General features: G+C 38.4%; 3 protein-coding genes across 5 annotated transcripts in view; 1 reads left to right on the top strand and 2 right to left on the bottom strand.

Moving 5' to 3' along the window:
• Positions 1-9,894, top strand: part of LOC144200886 (calsyntenin-2-like) — a 105,545-nt gene extending 95,651 nt beyond the window's left edge. For 2 of the 3 annotated variants that reach the window (XM_077723259.1, XM_077723260.1), the window contains exons 12-18: positions 951-1,099; positions 1,629-1,837; positions 3,844-4,014; positions 4,190-4,335; positions 5,393-5,516; positions 7,238-7,422; positions 7,537-9,894. In XM_077723259.1, the coding sequence (XP_077579385.1) occupies positions 951-1,099; positions 1,629-1,837; positions 3,844-4,014; positions 4,190-4,335; positions 5,393-5,516; positions 7,238-7,422; positions 7,537-7,731 (1,179 nt within the window). In that variant the 3' untranslated portion in view covers positions 7,732-9,894. The remainder of the gene's footprint in view (positions 1-950; positions 1,100-1,628; positions 1,838-3,843; positions 4,015-4,189; positions 4,336-5,392; positions 5,517-7,237; positions 7,423-7,536) is intronic. The other variant, XM_077723261.1, reaches the window with a different exon arrangement.
• LOC144200889 (SPRY domain-containing SOCS box protein 4-like) lies at positions 9,697-16,151 on the bottom strand. Its single transcript, XM_077723264.1, has 4 exons — positions 15,943-16,151; positions 15,251-15,315; positions 11,169-12,019; positions 9,697-10,608 (listed from the first exon to the last, which is right to left on the bottom strand). The coding sequence occupies exons 3-4, from the start codon at positions 11,875-11,877 to the stop codon at positions 10,481-10,483; spliced, it is 837 nt and encodes a 278-aa protein (XP_077579390.1). The 5' UTR covers positions 11,878-12,019; positions 15,251-15,315; positions 15,943-16,151; the 3' UTR covers positions 9,697-10,480.
• Positions 16,152-17,516: 1,365 nt separating this feature from the next.
• Positions 17,517-24,402, bottom strand: LOC144200888 (solute carrier family 25 member 36-A). The gene is made up of 7 exons (XM_077723263.1): positions 23,947-24,402; positions 22,435-22,599; positions 22,143-22,220; positions 21,162-21,262; positions 19,895-19,961; positions 19,252-19,541; positions 17,517-19,156 (listed from the first exon to the last, which is right to left on the bottom strand). Exons 1-7 carry the CDS (start codon positions 23,985-23,987, stop codon positions 18,963-18,965), a joined length of 936 nt encoding a protein of 311 aa, XP_077579389.1. The 5' UTR covers positions 23,988-24,402; the 3' UTR covers positions 17,517-18,962.
• Positions 24,403-25,319: the final 917 nt, after the last annotated feature.

A 25,319-nucleotide genomic window follows, 5' to 3' on the forward strand; every position in this document is an offset into this window, starting at 1 on the left:
TGTTCCTGCTTAGAGGGCTATTTTCAAATACTCAGGGTGATAGACAAATGCATTGGAAAAAAACTGGGATTAGTTTGATGAATCATATCTTGGAAGGTAAGCTCTTCTAATGTGAGCTGCTTTTTTTTATTGAACTGGTGGATTATATGATGTGCTTGCGTCATAGGCTGTTTTTCCCATTTTATAAGCCTGGAGAGATGCCACCAAAACTCCACTCGTTTCCACAAGTTTTCATTTTTCGTGATTACAGTCCTCCAAAACACCATCAGTGTCTGAATATCTGGGAAGAAAATTGCCCTTTGTGTTGTAGATGTTGTCCATTTCTTTGTACATTTCAGGTTTGCCATCAGTCTTTGAATTCTCAATTCCCGCTGAATATTTCAAGAGACAATTTCAACCATCCATTTTCTAGGTCTATACTATGTAGAATACCCACATCTAGAGTTATATGTCCCAAATTCACCTGTTTTTGATCTGGTCAGGTTAATGTCGTTTGTGAATTGAACTCATCCATGCTGCTCAAAAGTCACTAATGCAAGCTATTATGCTTTAGTAGTAATGGCCTTTCAACATTTTAAATTGATATGTCAAAAAAGGCACATTTCATTTCTCTTAGCCATGATTTTCATCTCGTTAGCTGACAAAGCGTTGTGTTCTTCCTAACGGTGATTTATAAAGGCACACATTTTGAGACACTTATTGAGTGTCTTGAAGGTAAATGTGTATACCACTTTAAACATATAAAAATTGCTGCATGTCTCCCTTATCTTTATCCTTCAGATGCATTTGAAGATCGCAGCTGTGTTTTGCACCATGAAATTTAAAAGCTAAACATTTCTATCTGAAATGGGTTTCAGCTTTCCTCCTTATTTCCATATTGTAAATGTATACAAATACTGTATTCATTTTTGCACCAATACTCAGCATATCTTACTGTTTTGTTTTTCTAGTTTCACTTCAATCCAGCTCAGTCCAAACTGGTAATGGAGGGAGAAGACTTAGAAAACATGAACACTGCAATGAAGAAGGTCTCCTACATAAACTCTCGTCAGTTTCCCACTCCGGGAGTGCGACATCTTCGTATCTCTACTACTGTTCAGTATGTACAAAATGTACAAACTTCTTTTTTCCTTTCACTTTTAATCATCTAACATGCCACCCTTACCAATAAATACCTATAAGTGTAGTTCTCAGGATCTCAAAATACATAGAAACTAAAGAAACTGAAACATTAGGATATGTTTAAGTGATGGGCAGTTGGTAGGAACTATCATTTCTTTCATTCTTTATTTTTTCATCCAGTTTAGTGTATAAAATGCATAATACCATTGGCACGTCATGGTGACTGTCATTCAGTCTTGGTCCGTCTCTGCACAATAGCATAACAGTAACAAAGCAAATACATGATTTAATAGTTCAGTTTGGAGTATAATTTTATGTTCAGTATCACTGAAATTAAAATATTAAAACATGTAGTGGTTGTAATTCATATTTTTATTGCTGTAAGTTTAAAGTACTGTACTCTATGTTAATCTTTTGTTTTATTTTTTATGATTTCTTATCAGCTGATTCATGGATTTTGCCATCCATCTGCTTTAATTAAACTTATCCCCTATGCTCATTTTTAGATGTTTTGGTGAAGATACGTGTATCACTATCCCTGATATTGAGGCAGTAGTAATGGTGCTGCAGCCCAGCGAGCCCAGGATAACCATCACTGGAATGGAAAGACAGAGTCATCCTGCTTCTGACCTCAGGGCACAAGGTGTTGCTCTTTTCCGGCAGCTCCACATCATCAGCTCGGTCAACACGGGAGATACTGCGGCCCACAGTACAGGTAAAATAACAGGAAATATCATAAATATGGTAGTTTTGTACACAGCAGCTTCCAACTAACAAGTGTCCTATTATGTATGTATAATGTCATTTCCAGTGTTTATTGGGCCAGTCAATTTTCAAACCACATTTTTCTTTCGTTCACCTTCTGTACCGTTTATCCTCACGAGGGTCAGCTAACATAAAGACAGACAACCATTCACGCCCACACTCATACCTAGGGGCAATTTTGGGATGGGGTAGAAAACTGGAGTGCCCAGGGAGAACATGCAAACTCCACATAGGAGGACCGACCTGGATTCGAACCCAGGACTCTGGAACTGTGAGGCTCACACGGTATCCACTAATCCGCCAGGCTTCCCAGTAAACTACAGTTTATGCTAAAACACATATTGGAGAATTTAAATCTGCTTGCCTTGCCTTTATATTCAGTCACTCTTGCAGAAGCACTTTACAGGGCTTACCCTTGGGGGATATAGGTTAGTCTTGTTGAGCTCCCCCACTTTTAGTACATGATACACCCGCCCACTCGCTGATATCAGTTTAGCATGAGACCTGCAATGACCAGCTACAGAATTCACTCACCTGAACCATTGAAAAATGAGTATTAAAATCCTCTTGTCTTCCATGTCCTGTGGCAGAAACATCCTGATTTTGCATGGCCCAGAGCTAATTAGGAGGAGATAAGAGGGTGGGAGGCCTGCCCTTCCATTGTGAATAAATCAGCCGAGGAAGCAGAAGGAAAAAGGAGCACTGCTACAGTGCTTCAGGAGTTGGTAGAGCTCTTTCTCTGTGAAATAGAACCAACAGCTGGGGAGAAGTGATTAGCTGCAAGCCAAAGAAAAAAAAAGTGTTGGAACAAAAGTGAGTGAAGCAGAGAGAATGTGTTAGGGACTCACAAGTTGAAGTTCCCTAATGAGAAGATCTTCTGTTCTTATGAGGTTTGGGGATTTGGAAAAAAAAAATTCAGGCTGAGTAATACATTTCTTTTAGACCCATTTAATCATTCATTCTACTCTTGGTTGCATTCCATGTCATCCATTTACTGCAGGCTTGGTGCTGATTCATTTCCCTTTTCCATCTCTGAATAGCTCTTCGAGGCTTAGTCTGATATGGTTTCTCAAGGCCAGGCAAGGTCCTCAATTCATTGGTGAACTCATAATTGTAGTCAACATATAGCCGTTCTTCATAACCTTGTCTCAAAGTCTTTCAGTAGCCTACAATGTTACTTCGACTCCCATCACTTTCCCAAGCTTAGGAAGTTTTGTGCGACTTAATACCAGTGGGGAGTTTGTATGTTTTCCCTGGGCTTTCGTGGGTTTTCACTGTGTACTACAGTTTCCTCACACATCCCAAAATCATGCAGGGTAGGCTGGTTAAACACTCTAATTTGCCCCTAGGTAGGAGTGTGAGCATAAATGGTTGTTTGTCTCATTGTGCCCTGCAATTGGCTGGCCACTGGTTCAGGGTGTCCCCCGCCGGGTGGCCATATTTAGCTGGGATAATAAAATGTAAAATGTCCAATTGGCATCTAAGTGACACAAAAGGCTTCTGTCAGAAATTCTGTATCAGAATTCTCTGTTGCTTACTCATCTTTTTCTTTTCATGACTTTGGCTGACCCTATTAAACACACAAATATATATTGCCATGGGATGCTGTAGTTACATGTCTAAGTACTTGCATCATAATCCAGGACCCTTTCACACTGTTCCCTCCCCAGAGTAAGAAACCGATATGCACATTTAAATCTTTCGAGATACTTGTAGTGTGCGTGCAAGCTAGTAATTCATGTGGACAACTAGTTGAACGTATTTCAGTTTGTGTTTTTGGTTGTTCAGTGTGTGTGCATGGGATTCTTACCAGAAAACCTCGATGCAGCATGATGGAATAACAAAAAATGTGCAAATAGTCTTGCCTTCAAGAATTTTTTCTATTTTATAGCAGCAGCCGTTGCTTCCCGAGGTCATGATTTAATAACTGTGTGTCTTTGCACATTGTGTTCGAAGACAAAAGACAAGGAATTCTGGAGGAAATCATTCACAATTTGGACTACTGTGATATCCTGGTTTTGGGGGAGGAGTTAAGGCCAGACCAGGAGTCCCTCCAACTGCAGCGCAGCATTCTGCACGGAAAACACCTTGATGCAACGAATTCCACTTCTGGAATGTCCATATATGGTTAGTCACTGTGTCTTTTGCACTGTAAGGAAGGAAAAATCTAAACAATATGTTGGTTAGACCACCCAAACCAGACACTTCTGGCCAAAATTAATGTTTTATATATTTTCTATCAATTGAAATAAAATATCCACCTGATAAATTTTACTTTATATAATTTCCCGATTTTCTACAGGTGTGGACTCCATGGCCAACTACGAAGAAGTGATCCGGGAGGTGCACTACTACAATTTGCGACCAGAAGACCTCACCGAGAGAAGGTTCCGTCTCACGTGCTCGGAGCTCAATGGACGCTACACCAGTAATGAGTTTAACTCAGAGGTCAGTATAATGACAGCGAGTCTTATCATTAACAAGCCAGAGGGGCCTTTTTTGCCTGCACAGTGAAGTCGTAAAACTAACATGAAGGTAAAAATCGATGACACTTTATCTTAAAATGTAAACGACTATGCCATAAATGTACTAATTGGGTTCTCAGGTCTAATTCTACTTAAATTTGCACAATGCTTTATAGCTGGTGTATTGAAACCATTTTCTTTCCAGGAAACATTTGCATTCAGGATGGCCTCAAATGCTTGTTAATGTGGAACTATTAATACAATATTCTGCATGCTTTGCTCATCATGTTAGTACATTATTCCCACAGCTTTTGCTTTTGATTGATTGCAGCAGAATATCACTTAAAGCTATTGCTATATAAATACAGCAAATGTATTTTTTTCTTCTTCTTTTTTCAATGTCATCATTCAATTTTCATTCTGCTTATCCTCACAAGAGTCACGGGGCTGCTGGAGCCTATCCCAGCCAAGTTTAGGCAGTAGATTGACTGCCAGCCAATAACCGAGCACAATGAGGTAAGCTAAGGAAGATTTAGTGTTCTACAAGCCTACCATGCTGATTTTTTAGATATGGGAGGAAACTACAGGCACAGGGAGAACATGCAACCCCGACACAGGTCATACATAACCCACTGGGGATTGAACCCTCAATTTCAAAACTATGAGCTATACATACTAACCACTCGGTCCCTGTGCCACCCTAATACTTTTTTAATGATCACATTTAAAATAGAACAATGGTTGATTTAAAACTGTGAAATGACACAGTTGGAAAATCAATGTGTAAAAATATAAGAATAGCAATTGGTTTCTATTTCATGTTTTAAGAATATACAGAAAGAACATACTTCTTTTGGTCAGTATTGTGACCTAGTGAATTGGACTAATAGTGGAGGAGTCAAGCAGATATGGCACATGCTGGAGGAAAAGAAATATACAAGGGATGACTGTGTACTGTACATATTTGATACTTTCCGGAGGGAAATCTCTTGACATGCTTGTAGTATGTGATCTTTATTCTTTTTCCTGTATTTTTACAGGTGAGCATCCTTCACAATTCGGAGGTCAGAGCACATGTCAGTCAGTCTGTGGCTGCACCACAGCACATGCAGTTAGTCCACCATCCGTACATGATTGATGAACTGTACCCTGAGCATCCCTCAGGTAGGGGAAATTCTTTTTTTTTTTTTTATGAAATGCTGTGCATGTCCAAACGTGTCTTGTCTTTATTTAGCTTGATCTATGTGTCATGGGCATGTCTATGGCATTAAAGGTTTTAGGCAGATTAGTGACATTGCAAAACTATTAAATTCTCTTTATAAACCTAGTTCAGAAATAATTGAAAGTGCACTACCTATTTTTATAGGCCTTTATTTCAAAAGAATTGGGAACAACTTAAGGACCAATGTAAATATTTCAGCTATTTTGTTTTCTCAAAACACTGAGCTTTTACAGTAAAAATATGTTCTGTTGATATTTTTTAAATGTTGTTTATTCCTACATAGTTAAATCTGTTTGACTTTCTAGTTCCTTGCCAAACTGTTCACCAGATTGCTACTCTCTGGCATGGAAAGGCACATCCAAGTACTCTTTAGTCAAGAGAACATAGCGAGACATCAGTCTTATGCTACCACATGAGCTTTAATTATTCATCAGATTCCAATGGATTCTACTTAGAACTGCAGATATCAGAGTGCTGTGTGTGTGTGTCGGTCCATCCCAGTGTGTGTGTGTGTGTCAGAGGTAGGAATGTAAGAGAAAAGAAGGTCACAGTAGGCAGGAGCTGGTTGATAAGTGAACTATGTGGAGAAAATAGAACGTAGTTAGTGGTTGATTAGTAGTTTCAGCATGATCATGATACTACCTAATGTGACACTTTCAGGAGGAAGGAAGTACAGATTCATATTTCAAACCCACACTTTTAAAGGCATGGGTTGAGTGCATTTTTTTGTACAATTAATTGAAATGGAATAAACTTATTCCATTACATAGCACCTATTTTAACCTAGAATTCTGAAGAGGGCATGATTGGTCTTATTTTCAACGCATGTTTCAAGTGGCTCTATTCAAATGCCAGAAATGGCATTGTGGAGAAAAAATAAAAGATTTGCATAAGATATTGGCCTATGTAAAGGTAGAAAACCCAAAAATCGGCTATAAATGTTAGATTAAATTTTTCAAACCCTATAATTGGTGTGCATTCTCACATGCATCTTAAACTAGAAATTAACACAAAACTGAAAAAAACACTGAATCCATTCATCTAAAAATTAAAGCACCAGCACAATAAACATGTATAGATTCTCAATATGGGCCATTAGTGGTACAACATCATTAAATATGCAAAGTAATTGCCAGTAGAATGCTGTGGTTAACCTAATTTAAATCATTTGGTGAAAGACTCATCCTGAGCTATCTTTAAAATCGGATATTTCAGAAGCAGGCACATACTGTATGGGTTTGTAAATCCAGCAAAATGTGCGTCTGCTCATGCAAAAAAAATGTCTGTTACATGCCCTACAGATGCTGCACCAAGTGTAGTGGATGAAAGTCAATTTGTTTTAGATTGGACTTCACAAGAAAGTCAAGTAAATAATCATCTGAGGAGTGCTTTAAGTGTGTGACTCTGAATGAACACACACAGCAAGAGCAGCAAGACGATCGCGGCCAGACTCCTAAATGTTGTGCTCTCTCAGAAGGATAAAGATTAGAGTATGAGAAATAAACATTTTAGATCAACAGACCTCTGTTGTTGTTGTTAGTTCCAATTCTGCTCCCGAGAGATTTAAATGTTTTAGTGACTGATGTTAAAGGTAGAATAAAGGTGGACAGATGACAGTCTGTCATCATGTTACAGTTGTATTTACCATTGTTGACATTTTTAGGTGTGCCAAGTATCGCCACAATGGTGATTGTGATGTGCATCGCTTCCCTGGTAGTGGTGGTGGTGTTAGGCATCTACCGCATCCATCTCACCCACCAGCAAGAAGTCAAACTGTCTGCAACGAGCAATGAGCAAGATGGGAACTGGGATGACTCAGCCCTCACCATTACTGTCAACCCAATGGAGGTAAAGAAGTCAATGACAATGATGTTGACACAAATGACCATGTCATTTGATTTTGACATCATCATTGGACAAAAACTAAACTTCTCAATTGTCATAATAACCTAATCTGGTCAGAATGTGCAGTATGCCCAGGCCACAGAGGAAGTGGTAACCAGCGAGGAAGAGAATGAAGAGGAGGATGAGGACGAGGATGAGGACGAGGATGACATCACCAGTGCGGAGTCGGATGATAGTGAGGAAGAAGTGGATGTCCAGCTGCCCACTGTTCAAGGAACAAAGCGCCTCAACTGGCAAAAAACAACTTATTGAAACTTTCGATAACAAACATACGACACTCCCCATGATCTTCACGTCTGTAATACAACATCAAATATGATGGTTGACACACAATAACAACATCTAGCAGACATACACAGTTGAGTCATTGAAAAATGATGTAACATCTCCCCCTACTGGATTATATGAAACATTGTATTTAAAAACAGTGGTTAAAAAAATACATCCTCTTACAGCTTATCCTTGTCAGGGTCACGGGGTGCTGGAGCCCATCCCAGCTAAGTTGTAAAATTACACCATTGGCAACTCGGTAAAAACCCAAATTTAGCAATACATTTAAAAATAAACAAAAAAATTACTGTCATAGGCAATAGTGAATACCCACTATCTTGCCAAAATATTATAAATGAAAACAATTGACAAATGGGGTAAATTAAATTTCTATTACTATGATTTGTATACACTCTGTCACATATTCATCTTTATTCCAGCCCATGAGGTATGTGATCAAACTGCAATTCTTTCAATAGAGTGATGGGAGAGCCTAATTTTCACCAAGAGCTAAAAATAAGAATAATATGTAACCTAAAAATATGAGGGAGAAAAAAACAGATGTCATTTTAAACTCAATAAGTGGTTCGAGCTTTGTGTTTTTTTGGAGGGGGGGGGATAGACATAAATTCTCCTTGTACATTTTTATATACTATATTGTAAAGAGAGTATAGTATGTGATCCCGCACCCAATCTTTTCCATCCTTGCCGCGCACTGACGCACTACCCGAACTCTTCCCTCCAGTTGTAGACAACACATCGTGTTTCTCTGTCCATGCTTGAGAATATTTATTCTGCAGAAATAGTTGGTGATTCAACTGTCCCTTCATATTTGTTTCACCTCAGTGTCCGGTTGACTTGGGTATGTTTGTTTTGGATGTGTTAACATCTCCATGGATACCATGACAGTTCACCAAGTCCAGAAGTCGAGCTGTACATATTTTCCAAAAGCGGTCTTGAGTGCAAATGTCCATCACTACAAAGCAAAGGATTTAACCAATATGCTGTTGTTATTGTTGTTGTTGTTGTTTCTAATGCAATCATATGATTTGTACAGGTACGTGCTGCACACCAACACAAATCTGAGCTAAACATGTTCAATGTCTTTTATACTTTCAAACTATCATACTGTCTAAAAGCAGTGGTACAAGTTTTGGTTGACAATTCAGCTGTCAGCTTGCCAGCACAGAACAACTAGAAGGATTCCATGAAATGTGATATTTTTAGTTGATTATGAAGGTAGCACACTTGCCACATTAAGGGACATTTGACAAAAAAATGGCACAAAATTATTGGTAGCTCCTGTGGTCAGTTATAACACGCCCACATAGCAGAATTAAAAATAAGATAGTGACTCCTACAATGGTGGACCATCAGGGCCTGCAAGGCCTTCTCTGCTGGCTTAAAAAATATCTGAATCACAGACTGATGTCAATTATATTTTGGCCATGAATACTTATTAAATAATTCCAAATTGTCTATAAGATTCCTTTCATTGCTTTTCCCCAGGTTGTGCTGCTTCCAGATGTATGTTTTCATATTTAAGCATTTAACCAATCAAATTTCACCCATTATTTGTGTTTCAGTTCCTCAGCAAGCACAGACTTTTGGGAAACATCAAGAACGTAACCAGAAAGGAGCACATTGTCAACACCATAAGGAGCTGTTTGTCAGCAAAGTGAGTCATTTTAAAAAAATACTAGTTTCTATTTTCTCTATCCGCATAGGCGCCACACAATTACACTTAGTATTTGGTCATCGAGTGTTGCTCTTGGTGTGCTAGTCACGATTGGATATTTGATATGGATTTGAGTATTTATAGATATAAAAGGATTCATTGTCCTTTTCAAGAGCACACTGTAAGATGAATCATAAATAAGATCTTGAATCGTATGTTTGTGTGAAATTGTGTCATGATATTGAGAGAGCACACATGGCAAAGAGGTGTGAGTTTGACCTAGTTTATTCTTATTCACACAAAGGATCTGTGTCCCAAGTCACCCGAGCTCAGCGAGACATTCTGTCCTACAGACAAATCCCAAAATACATTGAAAAAGGGCAAAAAAAAAGTAAAATGTAACCTACCAAAAAACAAATGTAAAACTACATAATGGAAAAAAGCAGCGTTTAAAAACAAAAACAAAACATGGCAAGGACTCAGGTGCCTATCCATGTTTTTAAAAGTTAACTTAAAAGGCACGTTAGATCTCGAGCTCATTCAAATCAGGCATTGAGCACTATCCAGTCTGAAAGCTGCTCAGAATGAGCCAATGTAAACAATTGCACATTGGGGAGACTAATTAGAATTTAAAATAAAAAGCAATATTTGTCTGCCTGCAGAGAAGTACAGCTGTAATACATGAAAATACCTGAATGAATTCCAAATGTATCTACTAAAATGTACGTGACTTAAAAACAAATGTCCTCTAAATGGGCTTTTTGAGCACCAAGTCTTCTCACTCAATATCACTAGAATACAATTAGAGCGGCTTAATGTTATTCTTGTCGAATGAAACTTTCCTATCACTTAAGGCATCGCGGTCAATCTCTGTGGAATTGTTAACCTGCTACAGTAAAATAATGTCCAAGAAGGGGGGGAAAAAACAGGACCTTAAAACATAGCAAGTATCATATGTAACCAGCCAGTAGGCAATATCTATGTTAACACCATTGGCAGATACTTCGTCTTTAAAATTGAACGTCGTTTGGAATGGCGGTAATGTGCAGATTGTCACTGGTATTGGAGGTAGTTCTTCATAGTTTGAGGCAGCGGCAGCATGTCAATGTGACGTATACGCTCTCTTCCCAAAGTCAGGCGAGCCACTCTTCTGCATAAATCCACAAGGGGGAGGGGTTCCGCTGTAAAAGGATGAAAAATAGTTAGGGTCACATGATGATGGACCCCAAACTGTACATATGTGACTTTAACCAAAGAAGGTCTGTCCACCAATGTCTGCTTTATCACTTAACGATTATAATGATAATGATAAATTCATATTATCACTGTCCATCATGTGTATGGCTATTGATTTGTGCTTGAATATACAAAAAGACTGAAAGGTAAATAATTAAGAAATCATCTAATGGCAGCTGCTTTTCCATGTACAACTATAATACAAACTATAATGATCATAATGTGCAAGCGTATAATTTACTCAGGGCTCAACATTAACCACTTCCTGATTGCCTGTGGCAACTAATCAAGACTAAGTAGTCTAATTATATACCAATTAGACAATTAAAATTAGAAATTCGACAGATATTATTGCCTAAAATGCCTAAACAAGGCAAGCCCAGGTTTGCCACAGAAAGTAAAGGTTTTAGGGCTCTTAGTCAACTCTTGAAGCACCAGTATACCAGAAATATAGCAATGACTCATCTTTAAAACAATGTGATTGTGTAAGAGTTATTAAACTTACGATCTAGTCCGTTGACGTAGTGAATAGTCACTTCACAGTGTCCCCACACGGCGCTGACGATGGGATACAGACTCTTGCCTTTTAAGCCACGAAACGCCACTCCCAGATACTGTCCATCTACCATGAAGCTCAGTGAGCCCTCATCCGAATCAAGTATTACTGCCAGGGTGTCCGGCAGAACAAATGATTCATCTGACTCGAGGAAACTGGGGTATGTGGGCGCTGTCGAAGAATCCGGACGATTTTTTTCATCGTGGTACAGTCTGTTTCGACCCAGGTCCCAGCCCCAGGACTCTGTATCTGATCCCACTAAAGCAGTGTACCCCACTGAATGTAAAGGCGCTTCAATCGTGGCCACTCCAACAACAGCATGGGTCCCTCTCTGTCGAGCTGGCCAATGAATTTCCCACACATGGAGACCCTTGGTGTAACCCATTTTGCCTCGGATACAGTCTGTACTCTGTGCTACAGGGTGTCGGTGGAATGTCAGCTTCTCGTCTTCTTTAACAAAGACATTTAGAGACCGATCATCAGGGTTCCAGGCATGGCATAGCTGAGTCTCAGGACTGGCTGAAGGCATATCCAGCAATAAATCCAGTCTAGGTGGTCGGCAGAAATCGGATCCTTCCAAGTCATGTTGCAATGGCCTGAATGAAGGCACTCCAGGTACATCCTCTGTCTTAATGCTCACTGCTATCTTCTGGCCCATAGTGAGGTGGTTGAATGACAAAGGGAAAAAGGAGGATGGATGCACTGTAGACCTTAGTGAGGAAGTGGTAAATCCTGAGGTTAACTCATTGGCAAAGATGCACTTGAACACTCATGCTCCACTACCAGAGAGAATGTGACCCCTGAAACACAGTGCAGAAAATGATAAAAAGCAATTAATATAATATTATACTTTTCACGACTGTAAGGCGCACATAAAGGTCTTAAATTTTCAGAGCGCCTTATAATCCAGTGCACTTTATATATGGACCAAAACTACAACACTAACCCTTAAAAAATGACCATATGATGTAAGGCTTTCTAAAAAAAATATCACCATGTATAATATGGCTTTGTTTTTAAAATGACCATGTATAATAAGGCTATTTTTTAAAGACCTTTCTATACATTTGTAGTCAAGACCTTCCAATAATGAACAAAATAAAGTGTGACTGATTCGTGGTGTAGAGGTTAACTTGCGTGATTCCCATGTGAGAGGCTGGGGTTTGATTCCCAGATGGGAAACATTTTCCCTTAGTTGTTTCTATATAGTTGTAGTCAAGACCTCCCATTAATGACAAAAGAAAGTGTGGCCAAATTGTGGCGTAGAGGTTAAGTCACTTGACTCCCATGTGGGAGACCTGGGTTCAAATCCCGGTTGGGAAACATTTTCACTTAGTTGTTTCTGTGTTCTTGCAATCAAGACACTCAAATGATTACATAGGAAAGTGTAGTCACTTGGTTGGCGCAGAGGTTAGATCACTTGACTCCCGTCTGGGAGACCTAGGTTCAATTCCCGGTTGGGACACTTTTTCACTTAGTTGTTTCGGTGGACTTCTTCTTAAGACACTCAAATGATTACAAAGAAAAGTGTAGTCACTTGGTTGGCGCAGAGGTTAGATCACTCGACTTCTGTCTGGGAGACCTGGGTTCAATTCCCGGTTGGGACACTTTTTCACTTAGTTGTTTCGGTGGACTTCTTCTTAAAACACTCAAATGATTACAAAGAAAAGTGTAGTCACTTGGTTGGCGCAGAGGTTAGATCACTCGACTCCCGTCTGGGAGACCTGGGTTCAATTCCCGGTTGGGACACTTTTTCACTTAGTTGTTTCTGTGGACTTCCTCTAAAAATACTCAAATGATTACAAAGAAAAGTGTAGTCACTTGGTTGGCGCAGAGGTTAGATCACTGGACTCCCGTGTGGGAGACCTGGGTTCGATTCCCGCTGCCGTCGTTTGGCTGAAAATAACTGAAAAGAAGAATTGATCAATGGAATAAGAAGAAGGAAAAAAAAAAAGAAAAAACTTTTTAATTTATATTAAACACTTAGTCATACTTTTCAGCAAAAGGTTATATTCCGAACTGCCTTCGGCAGTTCGGAAGAATGTTGAAGGACCTGTCTGTGCGAAAGGCGTTCTCGGGTCGGCCTTCGGCCGACCCTCGACCGCTTGCTTGGTCAGTGAACCGCCGACACCGGGAAGCGAACTCACGTTCTCTCCGTGCAAAGGCGAGTGTGCAACCCACTACACCAACTCGTGCCCCACTTATACATAGGTGTTGAAACGTTTTATCCAAGGAAATGGGGTGAAACACTTAGTCATTTTTTGGATAAAATGCTTCATCCACCACTCAATACTTATACACTTAAACACTTAGGCATTTTAACTTATTCTTTTAACTGAATATTTGGAAAATCTTTGCCGGCACTGGGAATTGAACCCAGGACCACACCGGTGGTAGACAGATGACTTAGCCACTGGGCTACCAACACATGAGAGAAAGCAGTAGTACTTATAGTTTTATCCAAGGAAATGGGGTTAAACACTTAGTAATTTTTTGACTAAATGTTTCATCCACCACTAAATACTTATACACTTAAACACTTAGGCATTTTAACTTATTCTTTTAACTGAATATTTGTGGAAAAATCATTGCATGCACTGGGAATTGAACCAAGGACCAAAGAGTTTGCAGACTGATGACTTAGCCACTGGGCCACCACCCTCACACATATACATGGTTGTTGAAACGTTTTATCCAAGGAAATGGGTAAAACACTTAGTCATTTTTTGAACAAAATGCTTCATCCACCACTGAAAACTTATTCAGTTAGACACTTAGCCATTAGAACTTATTCTTTTAACTGAATAATATTTGGAAAATATTTACAGGCACTGGGATTTGAACCCAGGACCACAGAGGTGGCAGACTGACAACTTAACCACTGATCCACCACCCTTTGAGAGTATGTGGTAGTATCTGCACTTTTACCTCTTTCATTTACCTGAATAATAGTGGGAAAATCTTTGCAAGCACTAGGATTCGAACCCAAGACCAAAGAGGAGGAAGACTGATGACTGATCCACTGGGCCACCACTCTACAGGATTATGCAGTAGTATTTGTTGTTTTGTCTCTTACCACTCCCAGATCTTACTTAGTACTTTATAACATGAATTTCACTCTCTCTACCCATATTCTATATGGTGTACTGTATACAGGGGGTAAAAAATAATAATAATAATTGGAATTTAATTCAAATTAAGCATTTTTGAAGGGGAATCCCTACTTCGCGGCAATTCACTTATCGCGGGTGGTCCCGGTCCCCATTCAACCACGATAACAGAGGGAACACTGTACTTGGTCCTCAGTCCAAAGAGAGGCCAGTAAACAGTTAACATCAGACGATTGTGGAATAGGACAGACACAGTAAAGAGTTATTGTGTGCGTGTGTGGTGAGTCAGTAAGTTCCAGCTTGTGACGTAAAGGAGGAAAAACAGCCGAGTGTCCCAGATAACACAAGAAAACAGCGGCTAGGAGCCTGGCAGTGAACAAAGCAAGAAGGGAGGATAAAGAGCAATCTTAAAAGCATCCAATGGTACAAAGACTTGAAGGCGCTAATAAGCCACAATTGTTCTCTTGTACTAAAATGAATGAAACAAATGAATGCCACAGATTTAAAAATATATAATTTGTAGTACATATTTTGACCACTAGAGGATGCCTTGTTTTACGTGCGCAACGCACGCTGGGCCTGATGACGCAATTTGGTTGCTCTTGGTAGAATTGCCATGCTTGATAGCATGTTTTGGGGGGTGGGAGGGGAAACCTGGGAACCCAGATAAAAGCAACGCAGACACGGGGCAGCATGGCTGCATCTGAGCCGAATTAACCCAGTTTTAAATGGATTTCCTCAAGGCAAATACTGATAAGTCAAATTGCCAAATATACTACCAACCTTCATCGATACACACTTTTAAATTGTTTTCATGAGGATACTATATTCCTAATGTCTCTAAATTTTAATTCGGAGATGTTGATATTTACTGCCGCAAACATACCACACACATGATGAACAGTTGATGAAACAAAATACCTTTATGTTTGCCAGTAGAATCTCAGGTCGAGTTCTGAATCCATTGCGCCAGGATAGTCAATCACCTTGAAACAGAGGAAAAGATTGCAAATTGGATCCTTTTACATTCCTGTAATATCTGAAACTCCGTAGGTATTGGCAAATTATCAAAATGAAGTAACTCAGACTCGCAACTTAAAATATATGATCGGGACATCCATGATGTTAAATTGAAACGATTAGATAAAAGAAATTTGGGATTTTTTTTCCTTTAATAAATGCTTATCAAACAAAAAACCTATATCGTAATCGTTTATTATGTACATTATGTACATTGCAAGCCTGTAATTGAGATTGTTACTCACGACCAAAACTTCCTGCTCGGCTCAAGCAAACCAAAACACGCTTAACTGGTATCTAAACAAACAACGCTTTCTTTTGTACATCGCGTTTGTATGGATCAGGTTTGTGTTTCGGAAAACATTTCTGCTTTGGTTGAGTTTTCGTATTTTTCACAGCAAACGCGAAAACACGAGGTGATCATCAATGGAATTAATTTGGAAAGGACACAAACTCCGTCCCATCTTAAAAAAACAGCGCTGGCCACCGTAGACAATCAATAGCACGTTTAGGAATCGACTTATTCCCGCAAATAACTTTAAAATATTACACATTTGATGCATCGGCGTGTAAAGTTAAGTCCCTTAACTTACCGTAGTTAGACGCTTCCTAGCGAGTCCGACACAAACTGAAACACAGCAGGTTTGAGAAGTCGTTACAAAGCAGAGTTGCCCAACAACAACACAAGTTTCAACACGCCCAAGAAAAGTAGAGAATCATGAAAATCAAACATAAAAGACGCTTGATAAAACGCCCGCTGATCAAACAGGCGTGCTATGGTAATCAAACGGTTTTCTTTGTTTCCAACCGTCCTCGCGTCGTCAGTGGACGTGGATATCACCGTCCGTCCATGTGCGTGCCTCACTACCGCTGATTGGCTGCAGGTTGCGGTATAAAGCCAGTTCTCATCTCGCTATATATTTCCAACGATTTAAACATTATTAATGTAAAATTATTTTTTTATCAATGTTGTTGCGTGGGCTATCCTACATAATATGAAGCACATTTTATTACTACTGAATTGATTGTGCTAAATATTTCGCAATAAATCCGCTTTTGTTTTGTAAATGTGCGTCAGCAACTTCCCGTTTGCGCCATACAGTGGTAATAATTGTACATTTCGAACATTACCTATGACAAAGCCCTATTATAAACACACAAAACATGAAACATGTTATTTTATAATGCCAAATCAGTAAAAGCTGTCACTTGAAAGGGGCTGCTAAGCGTGCAATATTTTGAAATTAGTAGAAAAAAATCCCACCACACATGGGGTACAGAGGATAAAACACATCTCGATTCAAAAGCCACATTTATATGATATAAAAAAGTAATTTGACCATGATATATGTATGTATTATATGTATAATGACAATAAAAACATTTAATTCAATTCAATATGGTCTTATTGGTATTTTCTACCATGAAAGTGATGACCCACATTTTTGTTCTTTTGCTGATAAACAGTATTCTGTGTATCCTAAACATAGCTTTTTTGATTGTGCCCAAAAAAAATAAGCATTGGAGTCATTCATTCATTTTCTGTCCCATTTATCCTCACAAAGGTCAGTGGGTTCAGTCCTTCTTGTGTTGCCATGATGAAATAATCCGCTTCTCATTGAATGAGAGAACTGAAGTAAATGGTAAACATTGTTTTAAAATAAAGTCAGGGGTTAACAGTGGGACTTGAATCCAGGAGAACATTTCCCCCCTTATTGCTTGAGTGCAAGATCTTAACCACTAAACAGCTCTGGCACATGTGTGCAAGTGAAACTACATAACAGGTTTAACAATGTAAAGGTTTCGACACGCTTGTGAAATTTGCATGAAAACAAAATAATACCCTCATGGGTGTGGAATCTGGATGATATTTTTCCTACAAACGAATTGGTGTGGACATAAGATGTTTTTCTTTTTCTTGTGGAGGGTTCAAAACACTGGTACATGTGGGCAAGAAATAAAGGCATCATATCACAAGATTTCCAACTAATCAGGAATTGGGTAACAAGGCTTTTAAACGTGAATACTTAGTAGCCATTTTTACCAATTTTCTCCCAACATTTTTATATTTAGATGTATGAACTCTGGACAATTGCTACCACCTAGTGGTTAAAATGCCTTATAACAAAACTAAATTCCCATTAAAATATGGCTTCAAAATATGTCATTAGATTTTTCCCAGTTTATTTGCTTGTTTGACCAAACATGGTATGACAGAATGCATAGACAGAGCCACACTTCAAACAGGCTCAACAACAACAATATGGAACAAGGTCAGCAGGAAAAGGCAACAATTTATTTAAAAAGATAAAAACCTGCAGTTCCTTATCATAGTGCATTCATAATTCCTTGTCTCATAGGCTAAAGACATGACTGAATGACTCTAAATTGTCATTTAGGCCAGCGGTTGCTCACATACGCACGCACAATGAAAACATAGGTACAAAACAACAACCGTTGGACGAAGAGAATATTGGATGAGGCTCAGGGCATGCATGCTGTAGAATATATTTGAACAAGATGCATACTGTACTGATATTTGCATTTTCTGTTTATGTCATTGATGATAATAAAAGGTAATTCTTCTCCTTGTGGCACTGAGCAATAAAGATAATTTGAAATTGTGATTTTTGAGACCTCGAACATCTTTTGTATTTGAATGACCCAGCCAACGTTTGGAGATTTTGTTGAAATTAAATTAGCCATTGAATCTTATATCCTTTTGTTTGAGTGATGAACCTTAAATTAATTTCAAATAGAGCCACCTAACGTATTGGTACTACATATTACTTTCACATAAATCAACAGACTTAACCCTCAAAATTTCCAGAGGAAGACAGAGGATTGTCCTGAACTACAAAAAAAGCAAGGAAAATGTATATTCACAAATGTAGAGCAAAAGTTTGCTCCATTTAAGATGTATGGATGGTTTGAATTTGCCTTACAAGTCAAACAAATATACTAATATTGTTAGAAACAAATTATATAAATATTAGAATTTGTTAAAACGAATTAGTCTGGATATTTATTACGAAACAGGGGTCAGTTTTTTTACTTCTGTACACCTCGATATATACATTCCAGTAGTTATAAAGTAGGAAAGTAATGTAGTTTTGTGTGTAATTTCAACTGTGCAACTACATAACTTCAAATTTTGCCCAATTTTGTTAAAACAGATCTTAACACTCTCCTACACGCATTAGACATGTATTTGAAATTAACATTTTGTTTCTACAACAAGGGACATTCCTCACAGTCTACAATTTGCATCATTTTGAATTTGACAGAATGCATCATGAATTGAAACTTCTGATTAAAAATGTGCGTGCGTCAGTTAAGTGCATCTAAAAAGTTTGTACTAAGGGAGCAGCATAACAGCAATGAATGACGCAAACCTAATTCTTCCTCTTTCCGAGCAGGTTCTGACTCAATCTTCCCTGTACCTTAGTGATAAATAAAAACTTGCCGTTTAAAATTAATACTCTGAGATGGTTGAGGTGCTTTCCTCATCTGGATAATCTTTTGTATAACAGCAGTTTACTATTTTTTTCCCCAAATCTAACCCGGAACAAGGGCGAGATTAAAAGGATTCACAGAAAAGAAGGGGAAGACATTAACCATTGAATACGTAGACCACCAACTCGTAGGTGCACATCATGATAGCGGTGTTGGGGATCTGTCGTACTAAGTGTGTTGTGAGCCCGCGGTATAGGGCACGAAAGCCCTCCTCTTTGGGAACTTGTAATAAAGTCTGAAAGAAAGAACGATACCTGGTGCCCTCCTCACGTAGCCGAGTGCGTATCACTTCTGCAAAGATAAGCACAAAATAAATGTGATAGGACATCCTTAGGGAAAAAAATTAGATCATATGTGTCAGTTGTATTTGAATCGATTGCACTAACCATGAGGATAAGCAATGGATGTGGCACATGTCTTGGAAGTGGCAGCAGCAAGCATCATCCCAACAAAGTCTGAGGCATCCTTGGATACTTCTTCTTGGTCGTCCATGTTCTGGGCGGTTTTAGCCTCCAAGATACGCCTTTTTATGTTTTCATAGATCACAAAGTGGATCACAGTCTCTGAGATGCCAGCATAAGATGCTGACATCCCCCTGTAAAACCCTCTAAGGCCATCTGATTGATACACCCTGCGTACGCATTCAAATGCACTCATCCTGTGCTCGCCTCGGTTTCTGGAAGAAGAAAAAAAAAGAAAAACCCCAGGATAGATTACCACTCAAAAGATTTTGACGACCCCACAAAAAAATGAGATAAGAACTGTCAATAGTGATGTGGAGAAATAAAAAATGTTTTTTTACTTTAAACTCTGAAGAATTCAACCAGCTCAGTCTAATTATCAACCTTTAATATTCTGAAATATAGGTTAAAAACATTTTTCTCCAAGCCATATAGTCGTTTTCAGTGGTTAGGTTGAATACTGTGTTAATGTCCATTACTTCCTTTTGATTCCTAAGTGATGGTTTAGATATCTTTGACACAAGACAAGGTGATTTTTTTAACCAACCTACAAATAGGGACACTTTACCTGGCATCCAGTTGCAGGCGTGTCTTTATAAGCCATACTGGATTGGTTGCTGTGATGGCTGTAAATCCTACAAAGCAGGGGGAAAATTAAAAAGTTTTAGAAGAATTACAGGATCATATGTAGAAGGCCCACTAGTAAACTTTAATAAAAACAATTCTCAAAAGAATCATTCAGAAACCAGGAAGATATAGATATTGGATTTCATTCCACAGGTTAAAATTACCCAACTACAATTGAATGACAGTCAATCCAAATGTACTTGCCTAAAAGTACACATACTTATATTAAATGGGTTTGAGTTCAGCCTAACCATAATAAAAAAAAAATATATCTATAAAAAAAGGAGACTTTTGTAGGCCACTCTGGTCTCATATTGTAGTTCTTTGTCTGAAGGTTTTTCAGCAGGGACTAAGTGTGATGAATGCTAACCTTGTCTGCAAAGATCTGAGTCATGCTGAGCTAAAAATGGTACTGTAGTGTACCTGTGAGATTCAACTTTACACATGCAAATGCCATTCGGTCTCGAGCTCCAGTGGCATGAATGACCCACATTACAAGTGCAGTTGAGCAGATAATATTTCATTGACATATCACAAAGAAAGTGGCATGCACATAATTTCCAAATAAAATATATGTTGAAAAGAAATGCATGTTATATCTGATAAGGTAATTTTTATTTGTCTTTAAATGGGTCACTGCTTAAATTACAACCATAAGAAAATGGTAGTTAAAATATAGTTTCCCTCCACTCTGTGATATATATGTTGCAAAAGATAAACCGTGTCACGTAAATACTAATACTTTACCTCGGAGAAAATAATAAAACAGCTATCTGCCTGTTTTGTTGCCATTCCCTTTAGCGCAGTACCGTCTAATGGGTGTATATTAACGTAACTCCAGCCTCTACTGTAGCGCCTTATAATGAATGCGGTGCGCCTTATAGTGTGGAAAATACGGAAGTATATGTGCACATCAAGATTACCAGCCTCACAAGCTATTTTCATGCCTTTCAGCAGCACATCATACCTATGTGCTTTAAGATAAATACAGTATGCATTCCTGTTACACAAGGTACAGGTTGGCAGATTTGCTGTATTCAGGCCTGATCTTAATCTTGAAGATTTCTGACTTTACTCACATGCTACTAGTACACTGTTGACGGCATTTCTTCACATTTCATTTTTGATTTGTATTCTGGAAACGAACACAGTGTTGAAATATATTGAAAAGCATTACCAAGAGGGAATGAGCGAGTTTGCACATATACCTGCCAGTCCAGCCGAGACCATGTGAACATGTGTGGAGTCGGGTTCCAGTACATTGTTCAACTTCTCTTTGGCTGTAGAATAAGCAGCAAAGTAGATTGCTCTGTTGACATAAGATAAAAAGATTGATTTAATTCATTCGTGTTCTGAACCTCTTATCCTCACAAGTTTTGCAGGGGGTGCTGGAGCCTATCCCACCTAACTATGGGCACCAAGCATTGGACACTCATAACTAAAATTGGCATAGCTGTTTACTGACATTTTTTTCAGAAAAGGGCTTTCACATACACAATACAAAGATCCAAATATTTGTATATAACATATTATTGTTTAATTTTACATGATACTATATGTCCTCGACTTAACTATACTGCATTTATTAAAAATCAGGCAGTTGCCAAATTTTGTTTAACGGTAAAGATCCAGTAGGCCACTGGTTGAGAGTGGTTTATCTAAAAATCTATTTTTAACATCTATAATATCAAGTAGCTATCAATCAAGTTCTTTTATGCAAAATTAATAGAATTATTCATTAAACTGGACCAGTTGCATAAGCAAAAAAAAAGTCAGACTGTCAAACCATTGCCACAAATGGAAAACACCTTGGCAAACGGTGCAGCGTGCATTTAATACTTTCAATGTTTGCTAGTGCAGTTAACGCAAGCCACTGTGCAGCCATTTGTTGGTTCATGCCAAGTAAACACTCTATGAATGCTTAGCAATAGAACCTGCAGCCTCCTGTCATTAGCCACCACTTTCCTCCTAGACTAATGATAATAAATCGGCACGGATGATGCTCAGTGATTTGTGGTGGTTGCAAAACACTTTTACCAGGTTTACACATAACACGTTTAAAAAAAAAAAACACGATGCAATCTAAATATATAGTATATGTATTACAATTTAAATAGTTAAAGTTTTACTTTTTTCTGCTTAGCTTAGCTACAAATAAAAGGAAAAATATGTTCTTTTTATATACTCACCTGGAGGGTGCCACACCCACTAAATTGGGTCCCAAGCCTCTGAAGAGTGAGCGGGGTCCTTCTTTTTCTAATATTAATCTATAAACAACAAGAAAAATAAAAAAGAAGACATGTCACTGCCACTAAAAATAGTTTTAAAAGTGAGAAATTGGACTCACTGGACAGAACAAGTCATTTAAGTTGGAAAAATAGGCCTCAAATGGAGCCAGTTATTGGCTCAACTCATCGATGCAAGATGGATTAACCTATACAATAAATTTATAGCTGACATGGTGAATGATTAAGGACTCACTTGAGGCAGTGTAGTGGACCTGGAGGAGACATCCGGGCCACGCTGGCTCCATTTACCGTACTTAATTGAACCTCAGAAACATAGAAGCTGATAGATGAGGACTGCAGACGTGTTTTCACTACTTCGAGTGGGCAAGTCAGTATGGCTCCTACCGTGCCTCCACATCTAGAGTAAAAAACAGGTCAAAAGAAAAAGATTTTACATTATGCAATTGCTAAACAACATGTAGTTTCACTAGATTGGACTATAACCTTTTTTAACATGAGAATAAAACTTATCTAGTCATGCAATTTTTAGTCTGCTTGGTTTAATTAGAGTCACAACTGAGTCTATTCCTTTTCAGGCTTTAGCCACACTAGACTTGACAAATGTGTAAATTTAGCCTTTAACTCATGCCATCTACTTTCACCTAATTTAAGAATCCCCTCCGCAGATTTTTTTTGTGCACAGTGCAAAAAAGTGTGACGCTAATTCTTGAATAGAAAGAGTCCTGTATTATTCACATTGTAAGCATTATATTATTGCTCATTTCAACATAGTTAATTCATGTCTATTTGTATCATTTCATCCATTTGTTCATCAGCTGATATTTATAATTTCTATGTCTTGACCAATAGAAAAACAAGCCCATCGCCAGAAAACGATGGAAAACTAAATTTGACATTTTTTAGTGTTTATTCTATAGTATTAATTTAAAAACCTGGCGAATCGTTTTACATAAAAAATGTTACATCCAGTTTTCCTAGCTTTGCATAGTTATAGTAAACCATCAGAAAAGAATACGATGAAGTATTGGGTCATGCTGTACCACTGTAAAAACTTGTGGCTATCTTAAGAGGTCATTTACAAATGCAAAAATTAAGATAATCATTGTCAACAAAGTTTTTTTTGTATGAGGTATTTAGTAGTTATGCTACAACATTAAACAAAAAGCAAAATATCCCCATGTTTATTTATTTAAATATAGAGGAAATTATGTTTTGTTTTTGTTTTGCTTCAACAGCTATATAAAAGCCACCTCTTTCTACTCAAAAATAAATATTCAAAGACAAGGTTTGATATATGATTATTATCAGCAGTTAACAAATGATTTTTGTAACTTTCATTTGAAAAAGAATAGCGATTGTCTCTGTTGCAGCGGTTTTACATCAGTCCCATACCATCTCCATCTTTTTGAAAAGCGTACGGCACACGCAACAATAAGATCACTTTACAAATATATATATAAACGAGTCTTTCGTGTGACGTGAAAGGGTCTGCAAGGGTAAGCTGACTCAAAAACCCCTTACAGCTGGCGTCACATCGAAACATTGGAATGTCATTGAAGCTTAAGGCATGACAGAGGCAATTCCACATCATGGCCGAGAGAAACAAGTTGACATATTGTGAACATAATATGAAAATCCAAGCCAACCATGTGAAATAATTTGGATCCAAAGAGGGCAGACGAATGATGTGGAGCTAGGTGCTAGCTCTCGTTCTAACTGACATGAGAATACTGTATATACTCACCCTCCTGCAAACAGATGAACTAGGGTATCTCTTTGACTCATTGTATCTCATATTCGGGAACCGTCACCGATCAGTCACGCGGGGACAACTGGAGAGGTGGGCCAGTGAAGCCCACTACCAAAGGACGCACAATACGTCTGCGTGTTGTTGTTTTTGTTGTTGTTGTTGTTGTAGAGGTCAGTGGCTGTGCAAAATGATGGAATGCAATAGCTACCCTGCCTAGCTGACTAGCTAAAATGCAATGCTATCACTCTCTTCCGGTTGAAAAAATCGATGACAGAAAGATAGCCGTGCGTTGCCACTTTTACAAATAGTAAAATAACAATAACTCTTTGCCTAAAATGTTCATGGTTATCGCTAGCCACCAGCGCGAGTAGCCACCGGTGATCATAACACGCTTGGCTGAGACTCGTGGGTGAAGTCTTACTGTTTATCGTTGCGAAACATGAATATGGACGCGGTGATTGGTTGAGGGCTTGACTGGCCCCGCCCTGTCACCTTGTCTTCGCGTGAAATGCTTTCATTTTGTAGGGCAAAGAGCGACTGTCAATGCCAAAGAGCGGTTGCCGTCTGTTGATCAAGTGAATGTATTTTTCTTCTTGTTTTTAGTGTGGCTGTAGATGTTTCCAAAATACCCAGCAAACATGCACATGTTTCCTCATTCCTTGGTTTATGGTCAAAATAACTGTACAATGCATTTAGTTTTCTCATTAATAAATCAGTGATGGTAATTTTGCTAAATGATGAAACTGAAATAATGAGAGCAATGTTATCACTTACAGTTTTGAATCAGACATACGCAGGCACACATGCTCACACACCAAGTGGGAATTGAACCCAGACTGCCCTGACTGGTCAGGTGGAAGAACCACTCTGTCATTAGCGAGCTTGTATTTAAGTTTGAGTTTAAAATAACTCACAAATCAAGAGTGATGAGATAAAAGGTCACAGTGATAAGAAAATACAATGGTTATGTTTTTGAAAAATGTCAACACCAAAGGTTAAAACACAATGCACTCTCATGAGTGTGTGAAAAGTCACTTAGAACCATAGGTGTGCCCTAATAAAAGGGATGTTCTTGCACGAACTGCTACACTTTTGTTAGGTTGAAGATTTTAAAGGAGCCCACATGGATATATATAGTAATTTATTCAAAGAGAAGGATTTCTCAGCCTTTCCTGGCTTTGAATGAAAATTAAAGGCTTGTGGCGGGGTGCAGTCAAGGTAAGAAGGCATGTTTGCAAATATGGTCTTCTCTACAAAGACTGACAACTCACGAGCCACGTGCTCCAACATGAACTCAATGCCTTTGAAATAGTCAATCTTTAACTGGTGTTTTCTCTTAGAGATGTGTGTATGTGTGTGTGTGTGTG

Source organism: Stigmatopora nigra, chromosome 8, assembly GCF_051989575.1.
Source record: "Stigmatopora nigra isolate UIUO_SnigA chromosome 8, RoL_Snig_1.1, whole genome shotgun sequence".
NCBI lineage: Eukaryota > Metazoa > Chordata > Actinopteri > Syngnathiformes > Syngnathidae > Stigmatopora > Stigmatopora nigra.